We start from the raw sequence: 19,910 nt of genomic DNA on the forward strand, positions 1-19,910 counted from the left end.
ATCTTAACCCCACACCCCGGTTGGGATGTGTTTTTTTTTTTCTTTCGCTCTGAAATGATCAGCAGCGGTTAAGCATTGGCTTTGACCCATTCCGCTATTTGGCTTTTTGGGAAGGAGATTTACACCGCTATCGGGTCGCGGCACCCAATGCAACCACATCCAGCATCTCATCCAGCGGCAGCAACCCTTCGCAAGGGGTTGAAGACACACAAAAGGGTAACGGGATTAAGGGATGCTGGATGCACAAAACCCCTCGGACGGACGGATTTCGGGGCACGGTTTCGTATTATTTCTCGAGATGCTCTCTCTCTCTCCCTCGTCTCCCTTTTTCTACTTTGTGGCTTAAAAAAAAGGGTTCCAATCGTGCGTAATTGATGGGTTTTTTTTCTGTTCCTTCCTGCTTTTACTTCCACTGGAACGTTGTGTTGTCGGTTTGTTTGGTTTGTGGTTTTGTTTTGTTTGATAAAAATGGCAATTAGCGTCGCAAAAAAGGAAACTCGTCGAATAAACAAGCAATATACCTGCCTTACTGCAGCCCGAGTGAAAATTACACCCGGGAAAATGTACCTTTCCGATTTGAGTTGAGTTGTGTTTGGTTTTGTTTGTTTTTATAAGGTGCTCATCATGATGACATAATTGTTTGCCTTTTATTAAGAAGTAAATCAACGGATTGATTGAAATGTCTCTGCGGCAATGTCCTATGCTTTGGATGCATCTGCAAAATCAGCTGAGTAAAGTTAACCCCAAATGAGGTATTAAAACAGCGGTCTACTTTTCCTTGAACTCGAACTCGTTTATTCGTTGTGCATAAGCCATAAACAACCATCAGCTCATTGATGTTATAAAACTAAACTCACCTAAGAAATTGTATAAAATTCCAGCTGTGGCTTGTAATAAGTGTGTGGATAATTCAAGCCTTGGTCTATTTATATTGTATAAAGTTGAACTCCATCAAATGATACTCGATTTAGCTAAAACAAAGAAACGTAAAGGGAAGATTCCTTTAGCATCCAATTCCCACGAAATGCGTTTAATATCCGCGACGAATCCATTTCCACCAAACAGGACATGCAGCGTGATGCATTGCGCGTTCGTCGTTACCATGGCGTTGCCATCTACCCTGTTTAACGCTATTAAGACGATGGCTCCTCGATCGCCATATCTATGAACACTGAATATTATGCGGCAGCAGACAGGCAACTATCAAACAACCGAAGCACAAAAAAGGTGTCCTCCTAGCCATGTACAACATGCCGATGACAATGACAAAGCTGTGTTGGCGCACAGGATGTGGCAAGGATGTGGCGTTACTCTCGAATGATGACGTTCGTTGCACGATTCAAATTCCGTGTGTTGTCCGTTTTCCAATATTGTTTTTTCCCAGTCCTGCTCTCTGACCATACAGCTAAGGGGTAGAAAAGGACGGTAATTTATAAACCGTAAAATTGCTAATCAAAGATTTTTGCATTTCTTCCTGTCTCTCTCTCTCTCTCTCCTTTCACTCACACTCGCGGAGGGATACGAGTGGACGGCTGTGTGGTCAAGCATCTTAATGCCAGGGGAAGGTTTTTACAACGAGACTGTCCTTTGCCGTTTCTTCCGGAGTGAAAAAGTGTCTTTTGCCTGGTCCTACACTGTCCGCTTTTTCGGACATCGCTTGAAGGAGGGAAGACACACGGAGACGTTCTTACCCTAGCCTACAGCCAAAAGGGATTGGCAGAACAGAACGGTCGCCTGTAGCTACTAACACCATGAAACGGCGAAACGATTCACGCCGTACGGACGCGATATGGTCAATAAGTTTTAATTTAAATTTATGTCCATCCATTCATTTGCATTTCTGTTCCCCGTACGTCCGGAACCGATAGCGATACGAACGACGGTAAAGCATATGTTTCGATATGGTTTTGTTATTCAAAAAGCGTGGAGTTCCTCGGCGTACAGTGGAGTTCTAGATATTGGCTTGGTCAAATTTTTTGGGGAAATTCTCCCCCTATGTTGAAGAACTAGACATCATCCGAGGAACGGACGGCGCAGAGCGGCGCAAGCAAATATTTATCAAAACAACGGTCACGAATGGAACGAGTTCTGATAAATCTTTACACGTCTCTTTGCACACCTTGAGTCAACAAACGGGCCACACATCGGAAAACCGTTGATCACGGGACTTTTTGCCATTCTAATCCTAGCGTCTTGAGCTTCCTCGGGAAACAGATGTAACTGACAGGGCTAGCAGAAGAAGCGAGGTCCTGCCATTCCTGCGAGAAGGGGACATAATCGAAGCGCATCCCGTAACAATACCGGGCCCAACTAGCTGGCCGGCTGCCAATAAACAAGTTTTTCGAGCGCCTATCAATTCCCATCGATGACTTTTAAGGTCAATGTTTTAAGGTCTCGCATCGTGATGGTTATAAATGCGGAGGGGAAGCGGAAACTAGTTTTGATGTAGTTTCTTCGGAGAGCGTGTTCTTCTTGCAAGGATTCTTCGACCCAAAGGATCGGCCTGCGTCCGGTGATTGGATGCAACAAGAAAACAAAGAGGACAGGAAAAAAACCTAAATCCTGTCAAGCGTAAAGGTCAGCAACAGTCGATTAATTGACCTCGTGTTTTTCCCGCGATACTCTGCCAGTCTCGAATTTTCCACCGAAGGTCGGGGAAAATTTTTCCACTGACAGATGGAAGCGACTTGTCTTCTCTCTAAGTCTCTTCAAACAATGCGAAGGCGTACTGGATTCGGGGAGGTACAATTATTCTGCCATGAATCAATCGGTTGGTGCGCGTGTACTCGGATGGGCCAAAGATTGATTACGGTGGTCAAGGAGCAGTCGGTTTGCAATAATCCTTACATCGGATTATCGCTCCCTTAGCCGGTGCTATTTAGTTTGATTCGAATTTATTGCATTCCCGATTCAATGCCGGATGAATCTTTTAATTAACTTTGCATCCCCCAATGAATTCCGTCCCCGTGGAAAATCAATCCACCGGAAGTCTTTGAAAATCCCGGCAAATCTCATTCGTGCAGTAAGGTTTTAGCTTTAAGAAGTCATAATGGTGCTGGGTAAAGCGCACAATCAACCACATGCAGCGGGGAGTGCTGCAAGGGCCGTACTTGGGGAGGTTCTGCAGCTCAGAACTTGCGCCCTTGTGCGGCCATTGATGCCAGCTGTGCAGCGGCAGTTCGTACGGGAATTGCCATTGGCATGGGTACAAGAAACTGGGGCGCCATTCGGCATGGGCCATAAAAAAAGTATTATCAGTGAAAAACGGGTTAAAATTTTCCATTTTCCACCAAGCAGATTTCGCTTCCAGTTCCGCTAAAAACCTCCAAACGGTACCGTTCTTGAAGAATTTCAAGGCAGCGTGCCATTTCTATATGCAAAACGAAATGAAAATACTCAATTCGAACAAGGTGGGGTAGGGTAGCGCAATAATAAAAGTAAGCAATAAATGCAACATGAAACAGAAATTAAAAAGTGATATTAAAACACCATTTTGCGGCGGTAAATTATGAACACTTCAGCAGCAGTTATCGGGCGCGCATTCCGCATTCGCGCGCGCGTACTCTCAAAAACCACACCCTGGGGCGCAGTGCAGTGCAAGATTGAGCTAACAAATGTCTTAATTAGTCATTAATTAATCTTACCGCGCGAAGGAGGTCGAGTTGCCCAAACCGACAGTACACTTCCTGTTGGGAGTTTTCAAAAGGGTTGCTGCTCGAAAGGGGAGGCAACCATTGCGTACAATCATAATCAGCACGGGTTTGCTTCCCGTTCCTCCACAAAACAGGAAGATATCAAATTCTTACCGATCCAAGCAAACCGAGGAGGCAGTGGACGAAGTATCGCCAAACATCGTCGCCTCCTTTTGCGGAAAACAGTCAATAAATGGTGACAGCTTTGAAATATTGCACACCTTTTCGTCGGTGTATCGGTTTACTTAGAAAGGGGTTGATTTTTCCGCGGTTTCCCGTTGCGGTTACAAATGAGATAAAACGAATGAAAACTGTGAACGAACTCGGGGGTTGCATTGTCACTCAAATGGGTGTCATTATTAGCAAACGTACCGTACAACTCATTGCACATTAATTAGGGATTGAAACGAGAGAAGCAATACAAAGAGATGAGATGATAATACAATCTTACTGAATTTCGTTTAAACAACAGTCACAGTTACAAAAGGACATTGAAGTAAATGTATTAAATCATAGACTGTTACTCGCAAACCTCCTTCTTGCTACGATTTAAAGCAAAATTCACGATAATAGAATTGTACCGTTCGCTTCAAACTGCCAACACTGCCAATGCCAATAAACTAACCGCCAAAGTGCTTTGCTTTCGGGCGCAGAATTATGATCGTCTCATAAACATATTCGCTTGTCACACACGTTGCCTGAGCTGTGTCTGTGATCACCACCTTCAAGCCCCGGTCAGGAATTTAGCAATCGGACCACAATTATGTGCACCGAGGTGGACACCGCCGTCCAGTTTATGTGTGAGCATAAACCAATCGAACAGACAAAGGCATCGGTGGTCAGCCTTTTCCCGATGGTCCACGACGACGTACTTGCCTGTGTGCACATAAATTAAATGGGCACGGTAATTTATAATGAAAATGTTTGAATTTCAATTCGTCTTTGTTAATCTTGGAAATTATTTATTTAATTTGTTACAACTGACTCCGATCCGGGTGCCACGGTGCCAACCTCCCAACCCAAGTGTATCCATGTGATCGTTTCGATAAACGATATCACATTCGGCCCATTTCCTTCGTTCTGGTGCGTATTTCCCTCGGAACCGCTTGAATGCGGGACGATTTGATGTAAATTATTTCAATTCCACGACGCTAAGTTGGGTTGGGACGCCGTGGATTATGCTTATGATGGTTGTTGGCCGGGGTTTGGCTTCTCCTGCCGTATCGTCACACATGCACGGCACCGCAATGAGAAAATGCTGGTTCGCGTCGTCTTCTGCCGGCGATGCGCCCGCGAAACGAATTAAATGTAAACACACATACGCACGATGTGGGGCGCAACAGCCAACATTTGGTGGGAAGGTTGTAAAGGGGTTGACAAATTTATAGACTCTGCGGCCGATGTTCTTCCCTCGTGCGGTTGTTGTAATGACAATGAAACTTGGTGGGGTGGGCACCGGTGGCAGAGTGGCAGTGGGAAGGAACTCTCGCTGTACTTTGTGCTTTGTGGTACAAATCGCGAACGATTTGTCTGACGAATGTATTGCTTCTTATTGTGATAAACTCCCACGAGGAATACCGTTAACGGCAAACATTTAGATGAGATTTCGTACACGAGTGGATGGGAAAAATAGGCTTGGCAGCGTGTATTAAAAACCGGCGGAAAGAGCTGATTGATGAAGGCATGTAAGAGGAAATGGTGTTGCAATAATTGGAGGTTGTTTGTTGCTGAATGGAACGACATTTTTAAATGTGGAAATTAACGTTCGATAAAGGACTTCAATATTCTTATTTAAATTCAAGGAACTTTAGGCTCACTTGTGAACCATTTAGGAGAGGGAGTTAAATTATCCTCAGTCGAAAAAAGTCAAGCAATCTATGGTAAAAGACGGACGATGGTCCAGTCGAGATTCGAACCTGTATACTCGGACAAAGTCGTACTGCAGTGGATTTAACGATTGAGTTATTCGATAGGCTCAAATATGTTCTACTAATTCCTAATTTTATGTACTATTCTTCTGAGGTTTCGATGTAATTTATCCAATCCGTTTTATCTTCGGATCTTAACTATTTTTTAAATAAACTAAAACAGCTTCTTATTAATAAAGATAAATCAACTTCCCTACAATCTTAAAATCATATATTTTAATGCTTCTCAAATTTTTTTAGCCGAATAAATAGAGCATCCAATGAAGTATTTCAACTTTATGGCCTCAAACAACCGTAACCGATAGAGAAGGAATAAAATCAACACCGTGAGGAGTTATTTTCTCAGCGGGACATTAAAAAAAAACAATGGTGCGACTTGCCTTCTTCTCAAGGTGAAAAGTGTTTTTTTGTCAAAATCTAGGCGAGTAATAAAAAAATAGTCGTATAAAAAAACCCCCACCGCTAGGAAGATACAGCGCCATGGCGAAAGTGGAAAGTTCTTTAAGTTGAAGTGTAGACTTATGAATTATTCATGTCCACCGGTGGGTGTTCCCGGCCGTATCATTTCACTGCCCGTTTGGCACATCATCACCAGCAGCAACAACGCGGTGGGGCGTATTCGGGGGTAGCTAGCGGCATTGTGGTCATATTCGGAAACAGTTCTTTCTTGTTTGCTGTTGCATTTTGGCAAAACACAAATGGAACGTCCATAATGTCGCTAGCCACACAGGCGAACACGGGGAGCAATATTCAATTTGCGGGAAATGCAAATTAGATTTGGGACACCTACCGGGCCCTACACTTTGCAAGGGCCAATCTTGCGGGCGACCTGTTACGGGACCCGTAATCACTGCATATTTTACGCACTACTGTTACTGTTTTCCGTCCGCACCGAAGCAGAAGCATCCGTTCCTTCCTGCCTTCGGTAAAATCGTAACGGGCGAAAAAATGACGAATGGTTGCAATGCTTGCAATGGCGCACAAAGAGAAGATAAAGCAAAGAGCTAAGAGTTAATATTTGTCCTGCTGGGCAAAAAAACTGAGAATCCTTTCTCCTTCGAAGGCTTACACATTTTAGGCTAAAGCCTACCGAAAACAGATCCACCGCTTGACCGGAAGCCGGGTGTATCGATAGTGCACGGGACGAGTTTTACATCTTCGAATCTCTATCGGTTCCTTTTCAAATATTGACCCACCCTGGTCAGAAAATCCCACAAAAGTCGCACTGCCAAGGCACCAACCACCGTACCACCATCATCAATCAAATGCAAATCAAACAGTGCTACGTAGGAGATGCAACTGGCCTTTCGCAAACGGGTCCGCACTCGGTATCTTAGGAGTTGTGCAGAAAGGAACTCCGTTTTGCCTAGAATGCCCTGTGTGGGAAAAGTGATAACAAAAGAAAGTCCATGTCGGTTTTGCTGCGTGTGGCTGGAAGCTAATTTGGCAAATTGCTTTCATTTTCCCAGTGATTGATGAAACGTTGTCATTGAATGCAGGGAAAGTACGGCGTGTGTGTGCTGAGCTGATTTGAAATCGCTCCTACTACAGCACAAAGCGCAGCGATAGGGCTGCCTATAAACCAACAGTTGACCGTCTGTGGGCTAGTCAAGGTGTTCCAGGTGCTTCCCGCCCATGGTGAGCACGTAGCCCGAAAGCGACCTTGTGCAATTTTATTTGTAAGAACGAAATAAAACCCTCTTCGTTTATATTAATCAATAAGTGCGGGCCGTTGAAGACACAAATGTAAAACAAATGTCTTATCATGAATATGCACAAGCTCACCACATCATGCACTACTGACTGTGTGTCTACGTGCATAAGAAATAGCCTCTTTTTACGGCCATCCCCCTTTCAGGGACGATAAAAAATCAAGAAAATTGATCGAAAATCAAAGCAGTCGGGTGGTTGGTGTGTGGCAAATAAATAAAACACTTTGCTAAAACAGAACCATTCGCCACACAAATTGATTCCATCTGGAGGGAAAATCTGGACACAGAATGGCACAAAAAAAGCTAGTGAAAACCCCCAGGACGGTTCGACAGTATTTGATTGACCTTCTTGTCCCGCACACACTCACGCACCCTTCGATCAACTGCAATAAAATATGATCCGATGAAGTGTCATTTAACATCGGCAATGCTTGGGCTTAAGCAATGGGCATGGGCTATTCATTTTATTGGCCAACACACAACCTCCCGGGTAGGTGTGGAATATATTTGCTCTTGCACAGTGCTATTTGGTGTTTTTTATGCGGAGAATTGGTTTTGTTTTTCACGTCACCGTCAATATACGAAAGTGATCACTAAACGACAGTGTTGGACAGGAGGGGCAAGGCGCTAGGAACTTTCGCGCGCAATTTGGAAGTCGAACGCTGTGGCGAAGGGCCATCCAATGCCATCACACTGATGGTGTCCAAATGGCCAAACCGTGTGTGCTCTGTGGCCATGCACTTAAGGATATCGAATTTCTCCGAACACGAAGTCACGACCGAAAGGTCCTCGAGTTGGTCACCGCGTCAGGGGGAAAACGACCAGACGGTGGAGGCTTTAGCAAGTTGCCACTATATTTAAGCGCAAATGTGACTAACCTTTCGGAAATGGAGAACTTCTTGCAAAATCTGCCAGGAACGAGTGTTCGAGTGAAAACAATGTCCGGGTGTCGTATCCCTTGGTCCGTGTGTCTGTCACTTTTTTATGTGCGGGTCCGCGTTACCGTCCGTTGGTGTCGTATTTTGACATCGTTTACTGCAAACAGTAGTTGGACGATTAGAATTTCAAATAGGATCTCTATTTATAACACTCTTTTATAGCTCAGCAACCAGTAGATGTTGGGTTGGTTCATTTATAAGACCATTTTAACGGGAATCTCTCAGATAAGAAAACCAAAATTATATAAATACAAAAAAGAAATACAACTTCTAAAAAAGGATAACTCTCCATTTTAAAGTAGCTTAAAGGAAGCACCCTTAAGATATTCTTTTATCCTTGCTGATCTTCGTCAGAATATGGATTTTCCCCATAACTCCAAGCGGGTTTAAGGGATTTTCCTGCTTCTGACCCACCTAAAAATGGGACAGCATAAAAATGAACAAGAAAAAAGAAACACCCAACACCAACAAACCACAATCCACCCTTTTTCCTGTGGCAAGGCAGCAGTCGGAAGCAAGAAATATCAAAAGAAATTAAGGCACAAATCAAATCAAATTGGGCGTACAGTCGTGAAATGATATCGAGCCAGCGGGTGAACATGGCTTTTGGGAGGGGGAAGGACGAGTGCAGTAAGTTTAAAGGACATCCTTTTTTTCGTTGTTGTTGTTGAGCGGGTGTGAGCGAAGGAAAAGCGGACGGATGCGGTTGGTTGGTGTTTTTCCTTTCTTGTCCTTTGCGGTACAGCCGGAACGGATGCCAAAAGGTCTCGTCAGCAGCGGACATGCAACGTCTAAAAAGTCATTAGAACGGTGATTGTGTGGTTTGGTCCGGTAATGGAAGAACACTTTGGTTTGACATTTTGAAGCAAATTGAATTTTTGGTTCCAAAAAGCGAAAACCACGAAGGATATTGTGTTCCTGTAAAGAACGATCTAAAAAAATAATTCACATTTATATTATCTTCAAAGTAGAACAGTAATTAAGATAAATATCGATTAAAAGCCATCCCTTTCGGTGGTGCTGGTCTACATTCCCGCAAACATTAACTCACACACCCCTCCCCGGAAAATTCGAAGGCCACTCCGCTACGGGGAAAAAAATGATTAAACTCTTAATTGAAACATAATTCACCGACTTCCCGCCACGATGGGTGACGAGCAAAAGTGGAACTAATTACACATGCGATAAAGCGCCAGCATCAAAACACCGTGTTGCCAATCCCGCATCTTAAACTGCCCAGGACATGGAGCATCTAAATCATAGCTCTGGTCGGCATTGCCCGGATGTAAGATGCTGATAAAACATAAAACTGCAAGTGTGAGCTTAGAAATAAAAGAAAATTAAAAAATAATAACACACTTGGCCCGGGCAGGCCATCGTTCCCGTTCCTTCCAGCACGCCATACCATCGCACGGTGTGCTTTGTCTTGACGCGCGTCAAGATTTATCGCGCAATACCAAAATTGTGCGTACGATAGCAAACAAAAGCGTAAGCGCGAAAGGCAGGAAAAAAACAGACTCCACCATACCCCAGCGAGGTAATCATTAATTTCCACCGAAAATTAGCATATTAATCATAAATCCACTGGTGGTAGCACTGGTGATAGAACGGCATTTTCTAAGGAATCTAAGGCAAGACACAGGCAAGCAGACGATGGCAATTATCATTTAGCGTATGGCCACGACGACCCGCGCTCATTCTTGCTGAAGGTAACGGTTTCCACTGCGCTCGACATTGCCAAAAAGAAAAGATCTACAATAATTGATATTTTTAACCGAGTGTCTTGTAGCTCCGCGTTGACACAACATCGTCATTAATTAATTCATGATTTTTATTGTTTTTCTTTTGGTTTTCTGTTGCTATTTCACGCTATCTTCATTGTCGCCCTCTTTACACGAGAAGTGAGCACTTTCTCCGCCGAGTTTATGAAGACACATTCTTACCGCAGCTTTTTACGATTCCCCTAAAGGTAGGCAAAATCGAGCCAGTCTTGGCTTTTTTACATAAACACGCCGACATGGCTGCAGATTATAAATATTAGCGGTCCCATAACTCACCCACCAGTGTGTTTGATTCAGTTGACAATTAATTAACTTGCTTGGCGTTCCGTTCTTCCGTAGCGTTGGACCTAAAACGAAAAATTCAAAGAAACTCTTAAAGGTCGACGTACAAGCGAAGAGATCGATTCTGGGCACACACATATTTATTGCTTTTAACATAATCTTTTCCGATATTCGGAGAGCAAACATGCCCGTTGGCAGTGAAAAACCAATTCTGGGCGTCCCCGTTGGCCGTTGACTGATTAATTGCTTTCTAATATGCGCGAAAGGCAACAGTGTCTTTAGGCCGGGTGAACCATTATGTGATCCACACCTACCGATGCAACGCTGGCCTGCGACCGGGAAGGAGGCAGGAAACCATGTATAATAAAACGTTTACGCTCCTACTAAGCCATCGGCGTACGCAAATAATAAATAAATCTAATTGATGTAGCATTATTTGTTTCAAAGCGTGATTCGACAGGGAAATGGGAATCTTTTGCATTCGCATCCACCAAACCACCCGGCACTGCGAAGAAACAAAGCAGTCGGGGGCTCGTGTTTCTTAATCTTCACTGGCTGGGTTGGCAGTAGGCACAGGCGTGCAATGAATTATGGCTGTCATAATACCTTCCCCACGCGGGATGTGGCTCACCTTGAAGCGGTGTGTTGTGTTGTGATCGAGGGCGAATATTTCACCGGCGAAATGGAGCGAGATGGCAAACAATCGGTACCTTCGGTGCGCGAATATCTTCTCGCTCACCGTTTGCTTCACCCTCCCTACGCAAGCTAATGAAGTATGAAATTATTCAATTGAAAATTAGTCTTCGGCCGAGTGTTTCCACGATAACTTTATGGCTTTCCACCCGCAAAAATCCCACCCGGCACGGAACAGCGGGTTGAAGTCTCCACCCACCGACCCACACACACGCTGGGTGGATCCATGGTCTTATATCAAAGCGTTATTTATGTGAGAGACTGCAGTCTGGCGATAAAACATTCTCGTCCGTGGTTTTCGAGAAGAAAACTCACCCAGCCTCCAACGCCCATCTCATCCTCACGCATGGAATTGAGCCTGGGAATTTCATAATTTCCGTTCATTCATTCCGAGGTGGGAGTTTCGCAGGATGGCGCATACGGAGTTTTGAGAAATAATTAAACGAACATGTGGAGGCGTACGTGTTACAACCGTATCGAGTGTCAAAGAGAGTGAAGCGATCTACTTTTTTTTGTTGCTAAGTTAAGTTCGTGCACCTTTTTTCCCCATTGTTAAAATGTCATTAAAACACAACGCCCGTCCGCGTTGACGGTGGAAAGCAATCGCTGGCCAGGAAACACGGAAAAATTACATTTTTACCATGGCAAAGAACGTCGAGCCAAAACCCCTCGATCCTTCGATCAAAGGCTGTCAACGGTGCGATGTGTGCGATCCGTTTTACATCCGCCAGTGAAAAATCGCCCCACCGGGTGGTATTAATTATCACCATCGGGTGTCGGTATCCATGACAACCGGGAGGACAACGCGGCGTCGTTCTGCTGGCGGTCTGCCGGCAACAATTAGTGGATAAAGTGCCGGCAGAAGGCCGGGTGGATTGAATATTCATTAATTTTATTTCCTTTTTCCCTTGACGATGGATGACGGTGGTCGAACTTGTAGCGCATTTATCTGTCATCGGTTAGCGCCAGAAGTTGGGCTGTTGTACTTTTGCGGCGATTGGAGTGGTTGTTTGCCGCACTAATTAATGGCACTTTGTTATGGCATAATAATCAGAGCGGTGCGATGGTGTGATCCTCACAGTTATTGAGTGTCCCTGGGCGAAAGCAGATCAAACGTTAAGAGGGTTTAGAGCTTGGCGACTTTAATGCGGAGACAATTTTCAATTTTTTCACCACAGTAGGGGGATGAATTCATTAGGAGAAACAACACTTTCCGCAGAGGAACTTTTAAATCAGATCTGTTACGTTTCCAAATTCGACCAAAGGGTTCTGTTGGCTTGTAATTCAATGAGTCCGTTTGTTTCCTAAACATTATCAACCTTAATGAAAACACAAGCAAATTCATTAACGATTCCGATTGGCAGAGATTTGTGCCAGGATAAAACTTTAGCTGGGTATTTATTTCAATCTTGCAACGATGAATAATGTACTCCCTTCTGTATAGACACCTCTTGCTCGGTAAGCCCGGGAAATGATTTATATGACACAATCGAATCCGACACATTACGCCATCCACTGACGCCATTCTTCTGTATGGCCGTAAAAGTTTGTCCGCTTCTTGTTCATTAAAATGAAAAAAAAAAAACACTTTCAAAACACCAAACGGTGATTAGCCAACGGTTTTCGTCCATATCACCAACACAAGCGACCCTGCTGGACGGCCATGTGTCGATACGATAGCAGTTAAAGGGCACACAATTTATTACACCTTCGAATGTTTTCCACCAACCCTTGTCGGCGTCCCCGTGGCTCGAAATCGACAAAATCACTAATAATTACCCACACACAAACTATCAAACCAGCATAGTCCTTGCGCTTCCGTCATCCATCCGCCTTGGAATGTCCATATGCGAACGGCATTTGTGGTGGGAATCGGGTGGAAAATATTCACACAAATTAATAACCCTAAAAACCACCCCAACGCACGTCGCCGGAAAGACAATCGGACACGGAACAAAAGCTTGTCAGGGTATCGTCCAGTCCTGGAGGAGGTCGTCTCCATTCTCCCGAACCGACCAGAAAGGCGGAAGGATGTTCCGTTTTCTCGTGTGGTCGGTGAAAAGTTTTCGAATGCTTCTTCGCCCCTTTTTTCCAGTTGCGGCCACAGAAACACAACGCATTACAATGATTGTCCGAGCATCCATGCTGCCGAAAAGCGTACGACGGCTGGGTCGAAAAGGCATACCGTCTTGGGCCGTGTGTGGCAAACGAAGGGAGTTTCCTTTGTTGGGCAGGATATAAGGGTGAGGGGAAAATCTGTAAGGACATTACGGGGACATGTTTTTAAACAGAGAAGGAGACAGGCTGAGATCGGAACCCGAGGTGTAAGACATATCGAGGGCTTTTATAAGGAACGTCAGTACCCGTGCGCATTATGTGTCGTCCTGGCTGGTGGGAAGACAAACCCTCGGTCTAAAAACCGGCGAACCTATGATAATGTTTAGCATCGCACACGAACCGAACACTGGACACTGGGAGAAAGGGTAGCGTGTGTTCTGTTCCCGCAACCCTCCAACCGGTGGATGGCGCACGGATCGGGAAGAAAATATTTTCGTACGGAGTAAAGTTTAAAATTACTGGTCATTTATTACAACGCTCCATTCAATGGATGCTCATCGGTGGAATACTTTGGACCAGTTTTTGTGTCGTTGACTTATTGACATTCGGAAAAGTTATACGTTTACGTTAACGTTGTACCCATACAACTGGAGACAAAAAAGTAAGAAAAAAGGATTGCATATGTAACCGTTCCAGCGATCCTGATTTATGGAATTAAATTGATAGGAAAATTTCATGCTCTCTCCGTTTGTAATACGACCGGGTTTGGTGACTGGAGGTGAGCAAAAAGTGCGCCAAAACGTTCCTTCCATATGGTGGTTCCTGCGCTATCTGCTCTGAATGAATCATTCATAATGAAGCATTCTTTTCAAGTGTCAAACACGAAAATGGAACTCACGGTTTGAGGCTGGTAAAAACCTTTGCTGGGCAAAATTTGGGCACTTTTCCCGTTGTTGATTTAGCTTGGAACCTTACAGATGCATCCATGATAGGTCTTGCTTCTTCAAAGGTAGGTCAATGAGCAGAGAAAGGCGACAACCGGGCCTAAAGGAGCCTTTTTTTGCATCGATTTTGAAACCCAATCTCGAGTTCCCGGTCCGAGGACGGCGACATTGACACCAGCGCCTCCGCCTTTGCTGTCAATCATAGAATTGATATTTTTTAATTAGATTTCACTTTTCTCCTGGCCATGGCCATGTGAGATACCCATGTCGAACTGTGTGCGGTGTGGCCTATTGTGACGTTTAACTTTCTTTTTTTTCTCCCCGATTTCGTTATTTCCTTTTTAAAAGCAATAATAGACCGCCGACTGACTGTCGGTGGTACGGCAGCACCCGGAGAAAAAGCGGGCAGCCTGTGAAACACGTTGCAGCCCGGAACTGCCGTTGTCGGCCTAAAACACGGAAATAGGACCCGATACTGATCAAGGAATTCCGAACTGTCACATTGGGTGAATGTGTGTATTTTTTTCCCCCGATCTCTTTTTTTCTCCTGCTGCTGGTTGGCGTTAAGGATCGAGGTTTCCGTTTGTTTGTTTGTTCCATCGTTTGGGTCGTTTCGCTTCGAGGACTTCGGGGTGTGTGTGTCGGGATGTTTTTCGTCCCAAAAGAGGCCCCGTTTCATGCAACTGGTGATCAGATGCTTCTTAAATATCCGGCACGGCCAACCATTGTTGATCTGTTTTGTGAAGCGCGTGCCATAGGCAGCTTCCAGGTTGCGTTGCTTTTTTATATCTAATTCCACGGAACAACATCAATCCGATACTTATCACGATACTATTTGTAGAGGACGAATGCTCTTTACAAGTTTACAGACCATTCCACTTTCCAATAAATCCATACAGAGTTCAACAATAGTGTAACGTGTGTTTTTTTAGAAAAACGAAGAACAAAAGTCAAACGAGTGCGCGATTAAAATAAACGATAAACATTGAGTTCAAATGCCACCGCTCGAACAGATTTCAGCGAAATATCATGTAAACTGTGCGGCAAACACACAATAAAATTACATTTAATTAATGCACCATGAAGTTCAACGCACCAATCCGTCCGTCTCCATTGATCTGTTTAATTATAACTTAATAGGATTCGAGCTTCCCCCGCAGTTGGCATGCGTGAAATGATCATCCAATTTAGCAAACAATTACTTCCCACCGGATAAACACCACCAGAGCCAACAAAACAATCCTTTCCGTGGCGGTCGCCGTGGAAAAGAGCCCTGGGAAAACCGCACAATTACGTCAATTACGTTGCAATATGTGTCACCGGGGTGTATTGATATACGAATTAGAAAAGCTGATAAGCCGAGCGCACGGGAAATGGACCACTACGAGCGTTGCACGCAATCGGGATTTTCCCCCAATGTTGCACTATTTTCCAACGGTTCGAAAAAGGTTTCCCTCCCTCCAAACCCGTTTTGTGGTGCTTTCGATACCAATTAGTCGTTATGATTTGTTGGCTCACTTCCATGCGGAATGCCCCATCAACTTGCTGCTCAATTGTACGATTCTACGTGTCAACGTGGATGGTCACCAATTGCAGCGCGTTTGTTTGTTGTGGCTGGGGAGCTTGCGGAGAAATTCGAATGGTCACTATAATTTTCCAATAATCATCAAATTCACGCAACGATGACCACTTCCGACTGGTTCGGACAGTACTGGACTTGTTCCGGGGGGGAGCTCTGTTTTCGGTGGAGGATTTCAAGGATGGCATATCAACGTCACTCATCGATCATGGGAGTGTCCACATCATGCAATCAAAGAGTGACTATTTCCTCATTGATATTGACTACTTCCGGTGCTTTACCGGTGCTTTACCCTCGGACAGTCCAACACCCCCTCCCCCCCCCCGCCCTCCCCCCCTCCTCCGGTTCATTGTGTGCGTTCGCAATCGTTAAATGGTTGCATTTCAGCTATCCTGTTTCATCGATGCGATGGCCTGATGTTGAACAAGCTTGCAGGACTTGAAAAACGGACGGAATAATAAGGCGCCGAGCGATCCCTAGTTCGCTGCAGGATGCCCTACTCGTCTAAACACCATCAAAGGACGATGGCCACACAGTGGGACACCTTTGAGAAATCAGAACCCGATTGATGCTCGATGAGCTGATTTCTTTTGTTCTTTCTCGGTTAAAGGATGCATTCAAACGCTCTCCATCTCGAGTTCCGTCTGGTGGACGCCTGTTACATAAATGGATGGCCTTCGGCTTTGTACATGTGTGGTTGTGTGCAGTGCCCATGACGTCTGGTGAAGGTGGTAGGCCCCGGAAGCAGTCCTTGCTACTTCCACCCGGTCAAGGGTGGTTCGCCACAGGATTGACCAATAATAGCGGCAACCCCTCGAGCTGCTCGTTATTGAAGTCATAATTTAAAGCAGAAATACTTGAGCACACCCTGCCACGTCAAGAGCGGCCCCGTAGGCGACGAAGTGTATAGGTTTCAAATATCCGATTTCCACCCTTTTTAGAAGCGAATCCCTTTTTTTTTTTGCTCCTAATGTCGACTCCGTTGTAGGCGTCTGGACAGGACTCTGTCCATTCGATTGTACACCGCACGGGGGAAAACAAACACGATTTATGATCGTTATCGATGGTATAGGGGAAACTGGCTGGTAAAATGAGTGGGAGAGGGGGGAAACATATTTTGAAGTACTGGTCATAATGAAAATGACATCGAAATGGCAAACCTGGTGCGGTGCACATGAATATTAATTATGGCAGGAAGCGAAGTGCAATGAATTAGCAGAAAGTATTTGGAAATTAGCACGACGGGTGGTGAATGGAAGATGAATAAAGCCATTTACATAGCGGAAAAAACACTCGAAACCAAATGCCAAAAATGCAAATTGTTGCTTAACAAAGGGAAATACGAGTATTACCGCTGTAAATGAATTAAAACCTTAGAACACAAAACAATGAGTACGAACACTGCATGACACACAAAATGACCAAAAGCATGAACTAATTAGCAAAGATGATAGCGAAGGAATTACGCGAATGTACGAAACTAACAAGTTCCCGTGTACTAACCGGTCCGTGTGCCGAGCGAACTAGCTGTTAATTAAATTATGACCACATTTCTACCAAACAATGCACAATTGCAGCAAGATAGATCGGAACTGGAACAACAAATCGACACCTATTAGAAGAAGGGTATACTGCGGGCAACACCACCGATACACCACCGCACACCGCCGTTTATGGTCTGTTTGTTTAACGTCACATTTTTCTGCACCACTCAAACACGCATTCTAAACCACACGCAAATTACAATTTCCATCCACCATCGGACCGCGCTGTTGCATTTTTCGATGCGCTTTCGACGAGTAATTAATGGTAGCATTGAAATAAATAACTTCCAGCCCACCCTGCCGATAACGTCGCTGAGTGCAATTTGTCGGAATTGGAAAACAGAAAACCGAAGAAGAAACACGTCACTATGGGCACTGGCATGGCGATGGCGGGGGAAGCAAAGCGTCACGGTAAACGCCTCATTTGCATATCGTTCAATTGTGGGCAGACACTACCAATAAGGTACAATTCAAAACGCCCCGACGTGCTGCTTGATGGTGTTGATGATGACGCACTGATGAATTGGCCCCATGTGCCGATCGCCGTAATCAAGTGTACGTGTGTTAACCGTGACCTTCCGGGCGTTCCGGGCGTCTCGCGGAATTCTAGGCCAACCGATCGGGCAACTCGCTGCCATCCTGCTGCGAGGTCACACAAACACGCGCTGCAAATCGATCACGTGCCAATGGGAGCGAGCTCGACCCGCAGCTTTTCATCTTCCGGAAGAAAATACAACAGCAACAAAAAACAAACAGTGCCGGAACGGTGCCGGAAATAAACAAACCGAAAGATGAAACGACTCTCCTCATCCGAAACCGGTCCGGCGGTGACAATTGGAGAAAATTAAAAGAAAGAATGTACAATTAAATGTAACAACCTCGCGCTAGGTTGACGGCGATGGCACTAGCAGTGCGGCGAGACTGTGCGCTAATCGTGCCATTTCGGGCCATAAATTCAAGGCGACCAGCGCAACCGGAAAACGGGATCCCACGACCTGGGGTGTTTGATATCGCTCGCTCGCTGCCGCTGCGACGTTCCGCATTTTGGAATGTTTTGATAATGAACCCACCCCACCCACCATTCGCTTTCGGTGGAGGCGCCACGCGAGGGGTGGGGGGGGTGGTCCTTGTGAAGTATCGTAAAGCAATATAAATATAATAAAAAGCGTAACACCCCAGCGGTTGTCATTGCGGTGGTGTCGATCGAATCGGAAGGTGAGTGTACGGTGTTCACGCGCCGTCTTTTGGGGACTCCTTTGGCAAAGGGGGTGTTTAATTCATTTTTCGTGTGTTTGTGTGTGTGTGTTGGCGGTTCCATAGAGCGCGCTGAAACGGGACAAAGGTGGAAGAAAGTTGCTGCTGTAAGATGACTTCGATGGGTTGTATCAGTGCGTGGGTGGTGTTGCTTACCGTCGGATGCTCCATAACGCAGGGTAATGGCGTTACTGCGTGTTGACTGCGCAGTGTGATTTGATCTGTTCTGTCCATGCTTACAGCGGATGACTCCAAGATCGTCGGAGGTACGACGGCGAACGAGCGCATCCCGTACCAGATTTCGCTGCAGGTGCTGGTCAGTTCGTTGTTTGGCTTCGGGCCGAAGCGTTGGATGCACAACTGCGGTGGTTCGATCGTCAACGAGTACTACGTGGTCACGGCGGCCCATTGTTTGGATGGCATGAACGTCAGCCGGATGTCGATCGTCGCCGGTACGAACGATCTGCGGAACGACAGTGCGAAGGGCACGCGGTACTTCATCGAGTCGTACCTCATCCATCCGGACTACATCGAGCTGAACCGGAGCGACATTGGGGTGATGCGCGTGAAGCAACCGATCGCGTTCAACGAGAATGTGCAACCGATTAGCTACTCGTCCGATTTTGTCGATGGTGGCGTGACGTGTCTGCTGACTGGCTGGGGCTACACGATGCCGATCCGTATCGGATCGACGCCCAAGGACCTGCAGGAAGCGGAACTGACGACCATCACGAACGATCAGTGCCGGGAGCGCGGTATGCCCGTCAACCCGACCGAGATCTGTACCTTCACGCGGGTTGGACAGGGTGCTTGTGGTGTGAGTAGCGGCAACATTGATCGATGAATGGAACGGGAGCGACGATTCGGTAATGTGTACGCGTTGCATACTTTCAGGGTGATTCTGGTGGTCCGCTGGTGTGCAACAATCAGCTGTCCGGGGTTGTATCGTACGGTACGCGGTACTGTGGTATCGGAGTTCCGGATGTTTACACACGCGTCTCAGAGTTCGATTCATGGATCCAGGAAAACACACAAACCGGTGGAGGAGGAGGTGGCAACAACGGTGATTCTACAGCCGAACTACCGCAGCCGGCTTGAGGCGACGATCGCACGCCTTCCGATATCCGTCCCAATCCCAATCCGCCGTGGTGCGGAGCAGATCTCCAAATTCGAAACTCACAGACTTCTACAAAGAAAAGAAAAAAAGAGAGCGAGAACCCCTATCGGGGTAATGTAATAAACGTAATATAATATTTCAATTTTCCAAACCCAAACCGCCCCAGGACACACCGGTTCCGAAACGGCGTCATCTACTGCCATTATGACGCCACTTCAGCTGCATAATTAGCTCGTACAGAAGTTAACGCAATTTACAGCCCGATCGATTCGATTTCCCTCAAGTGTCTGATTTGGACCGCGCGATGGCGTGCGGCTCGTGGTCGCGGTCCCGTGAACAATGGTGAGCGGGCGATAGGAGAACTCGTGCTATCGCTCACCAGGGGAGA

The 19,910-nt window shown here is 45.7% G+C and overlaps 1 protein-coding gene across 1 annotated transcript; it reads left to right on the plus strand.

The window, feature by feature from the left end:
• Positions 1-18,517: 18,517 nt before the first annotated feature.
• On the plus strand, positions 18,518-19,503 carry LOC128719130 (chymotrypsin-1-like). Its single transcript, XM_053812753.1, has 3 exons — positions 18,518-18,584; positions 18,648-19,222; positions 19,300-19,503. Exons 1-3 carry the CDS (start codon positions 18,518-18,520, stop codon positions 19,501-19,503), a joined length of 846 nt encoding a protein of 281 aa, XP_053668728.1.
• The last annotated feature ends 407 nt before the right edge of the window (positions 19,504-19,910 follow it).

The sequence above is a fragment of the Anopheles marshallii genome, chromosome 2, assembly GCF_943734725.1.
Source record: "Anopheles marshallii chromosome 2, idAnoMarsDA_429_01, whole genome shotgun sequence".
In the NCBI taxonomy this organism is placed as follows: domain Eukaryota; kingdom Metazoa; phylum Arthropoda; class Insecta; order Diptera; family Culicidae; genus Anopheles; species Anopheles marshallii.

Bases quoted from the DNA above. Each gene is read 5' to 3' on its own strand.
- LOC128719130 (XM_053812753.1), top strand. From the start codon at position 18,518: ATGACTTCGATGGGTTGTATCAGTGCGTGGGTGGTGTTGCTTACCGTC. The intron at 18,585-18,647 runs GTAATGGCGTTA...CCATGCTTACAG, and splicing joins CGGATGCTCCATAACGCAGG to CGGATGACTCCAAGATCGTC. The intron at 19,223-19,299 runs GTGAGTAGCGGC...GCATACTTTCAG, and splicing joins TTGGACAGGGTGCTTGTGGT to GGTGATTCTGGTGGTCCGCT.